Source organism: Nanorana parkeri, unplaced genomic scaffold, assembly GCF_000935625.1.
Source record: "Nanorana parkeri isolate BGI_ZX_2015 unplaced genomic scaffold, ASM93562v1 scaffold190, whole genome shotgun sequence".
Taxonomy (NCBI): Eukaryota; Metazoa; Chordata; class Amphibia; order Anura; family Dicroglossidae; genus Nanorana; species Nanorana parkeri.
The window spans coordinates 324047-327287 of record NW_017306458.1 but is presented as its reverse complement, the minus strand read 5'-3'; the positions used below and the strand labels follow the sequence as shown (position 1 = coordinate 327287).

Here is a 3241-nt window from a genome sequence, read left to right as displayed (position 1 = left end):
ACCCCCCCCCCCCCCATGTGATAGCAATGAGGTAAAAAACATTTTTTTTTTAAATTAAAAAACAATTCCTCCCCATAAAATATAAAGTCCCCCAACCCTGCAAACGCACGCATACTAACGGAAACACAAGTTGGGTGCACCTACATGGTAAACCATCACGTTTTATTTTAGATTAAGGATGCTATTTCTCCCCCTCCCGATTAAATCAAAAAACATAAAAATCGGCCAACTAATTGATTATGAAAATAACCATTAGCTGCAGCCCTAGAGCTTCCATATACTTAAAAAAATATGTGAAAGGTAATCTTTTAACAGGCCATTTACCCATAAAGCGAGTCTCATTGCTAGAAATTGAATAAATGAGCTCCAACTACAAATCATACCTGTCTGTGGGTCAATAGAGACTAGAGAAAAGAACATTAGGTATTAAAAAAAACACAACACAGTGCTATCCTATAAAAATGCTAAAAACACAATTTTGACAGGATCCCAACCCTAGAAATGTTTTTATAGGAAGAATTCCTTTTATGACCTAGACTTCTGGTCGTGTTCCTGCAACTACAAACTATTTGCTCCCAATTATCCTGGTGGAATACTGCCCGTGCCAAGATGTGACAGACGTTGTAATCAGACATTTGAAATATACAGAAATAAAAAAACACCAGCTAGATCACATTTTTTTATTGCTCAGGGCAAAGAACATAACTCTTAGTCCCAACTGGGAGCAAACGTGGAAAATAGAAAACTCTCAAATATCCATCAAGTGCCACCTTGGAGTGGCATATAAAGGTCAATGCCCGAAGTTAGGGTGACCTTCCACATGCTGACATGGCTTCATTTACTGCAATGTGTCCTGTTAACAAAGTAATCACAAGAACTTGGGTAACAGTCACAAGAACTTGGGTAACAGTTAAACTTATTAAATTCCCGTTTAGAACTCCAACTACAAAAAGGAAACTGGAAGCCACTGTAGTGATCCATTCCTCCTCCCGTGGATCTGTAAGAAAACTGTGGAAGAGGGTGGCAAATAGAGTTAGATGAAGCTTGTATTGCCTGGATGCCAGACACTGCTTTTGGTTCTATAGATGTCAGATCACCCCTGCTGGTCTGCCCAAGAATGCCTTTTGTCAACTTCCCACTCCATTGGTCACAGCCAGGCTCACACTGTCCAAGCCAGTATTTGAACGATGACCATTCCTTCTGTATAGATGATCCAACTTGAGCAGTGTCTCTTTCTTCACTTAACGTCCAGCGCAGGTGAATACATTGTGGCTCCAAGGACTGGTTCAACGTGTAAACTGTTCTAATACAAACAGAGCGGTGGACAGGAGGGACAACTGCCTAAACCTTTTTTTCCTCTATCTGTTAACAAAGTGGTCTTCTACTCAGGCCACATCTCTTTAACGTATTCCATGATGCCTTGCCCGGCACCTCATATATATTCTTCTCTGTATACAGTATATTTATATATTAAAAAGGAGACAGGAAAAGGGAGCTCACATTTTTTTTTTTCATCCCCCTTCCAATTTCGCAACTTTGGAGAAAACAAAAACCAGAACCTTTTATTTATAAAATAAAAAAAAAAAAAAGGAAAAAAAGTTTGAAAAACTCATAGGAAAGGAGGCACTCATCACTGCCTCTTCTCCAACTCCAGTGCACTTCCTAACCAGTCTTATCTTTGTGCATCCATGGCCGTCATGGCTTTCTGTGGGCCCCCTGAAGGCTGGGAGGTAGGGGGCCATGTAGGCTGTGCATGATGGTGGTGGAGATGTATGGTGGGAGAGGCTGGGGGAGGCCAAACAGGTTGTTGATTTGGTGGAGAGGAAGCCCAGTATGGGCTGAAGTTGCCTGGAGGAGAGCAGGCATTTGAGGTGGCTGGACTACTGCTATTTTGCAAGCTCTCAGAGGTACGCAGCTTTGAAAACATGGCTAGAGCATCAGGGAAGTTGGGCGGAGTGGCTGGTGTGTTACTTGGTGTGCACATCTGCAAAGACAAACCAGACATCATTAATAAAATGATTACGCATGCCTGGAATTAGCATAAACAAACACATTTAAGTCTCAAGAAACAGGTAAGTTCTAGTTTCATTCATCGCCCATACATTGCAAAGGTAGAATATACATGCAGGCATCAGATCTAGAGAAAAATGCCACAGTGCACCATACATTTGTTGACTCCAGAATGGTAAGGGGAGTGGCAAAGAGGAAGACCATAGTGCCTGCTTTTCATGGGGGAAGAATTACAACAACTGGGACACGATTTAAACATTACATTAAAATGTATCTAAACCCATGAACAGAAGCGTTATACATGGCAGCTTAGCAGTCTTTAAAATGGGTTGGCTGCATTCATTTTATTTTTCAGACTTCCCCCAACAGTGATCCTGCCTGTCATACACTTTCTACATTCACAGTTCTGCATCTATGGATGGGCAGCATTGTCCTTCTGGGACAGGACTACTACACAATCTAAAGTGCGATTGGTAGGCATACGCATGGTCATATAGGGGCATCGAAATGGTGTTCATCTGTCGAACATCAGACTAGTGTGACCTGGAGCTTGCACAGAGTTTCTTATCCTCCCTCCTGCAGACAAATGAGTGACAGTGGAGAGAAAGGAACCAAAGTGTGCGCAACTAGTGATGGCATTTAAGTATTATCTGCCAACATCCTGTGTGTATTTTGCAAATGTATGCTTTCTGCAGTAGAGAAGACTACTGCTGTTAAACGAAAAAGATCTTTAAAATTAATTAAACAAATACATACATAATAGACCTACATCTGATGTATCTGGGTTATTGAAGTTCTACCAGCTAGCAGGAAGGCTGTAAGAGGCTTTAGTAGTCAAAAGCCCAGCATGCAAAGAGTCACGGATCTCTCATTTAGGTTTGTTTTGTAAAATGAAAAAAAAAAAGTTAAAACATTTTTTTTTTTTAAACAGCCTGAACCCCAAACAGCACTGAACTACCCACATATGTATTACAATTACTACCAGAATGCGTTTAAGGAGTAAAATGAGCAACTGTGAACTAGGCTGCAGTGTGTGTGTGTGTGTGTGTGTACAGGGCATGTGGGAAAGACCAGAGTTGGCTCTACACTTGTTGACTGCTCTATAGAGAAAGGATCTAGGCCAGTGGTGGTAAACGTGTTAATTATATAGAGGGGCTCACATGCAGCCCCTCAACAATGACCATACAATAGCAATGTGTTTGCCTTTAGCTCTCCTCTCTCCAGAAGTGGT

General features: G+C 41.4%; 1 protein-coding gene and 1 long non-coding RNA gene across 2 annotated transcripts in view; one reads left to right on the top strand and one right to left on the bottom strand.

Moving 5' to 3' along the window:
* Positions 1-667: 667 nt before the first annotated feature.
* The window catches only part of LOC108786059, a 13464-nt gene continuing 10890 nt past the window's right edge, over positions 668-3241 (top strand). The window contains exon 1 of the long non-coding RNA XR_001941173.1: positions 668-888. This is a non-coding gene — a long non-coding RNA (uncharacterized LOC108786059). The remainder of the gene's footprint in view (positions 889-3241) is intronic.
* UBALD2 (UBA like domain containing 2) overlaps positions 920-3241 on the bottom strand; it is a 31599-nt gene continuing 29277 nt past the window's right edge. Inside the window, 1 exon segment of the mRNA XM_018555266.1 lies at positions 920-1984. Within this exon segment, the coding sequence (XP_018410768.1) occupies positions 1673-1984 (312 nt within the window). The 3' untranslated portion in view covers positions 920-1672.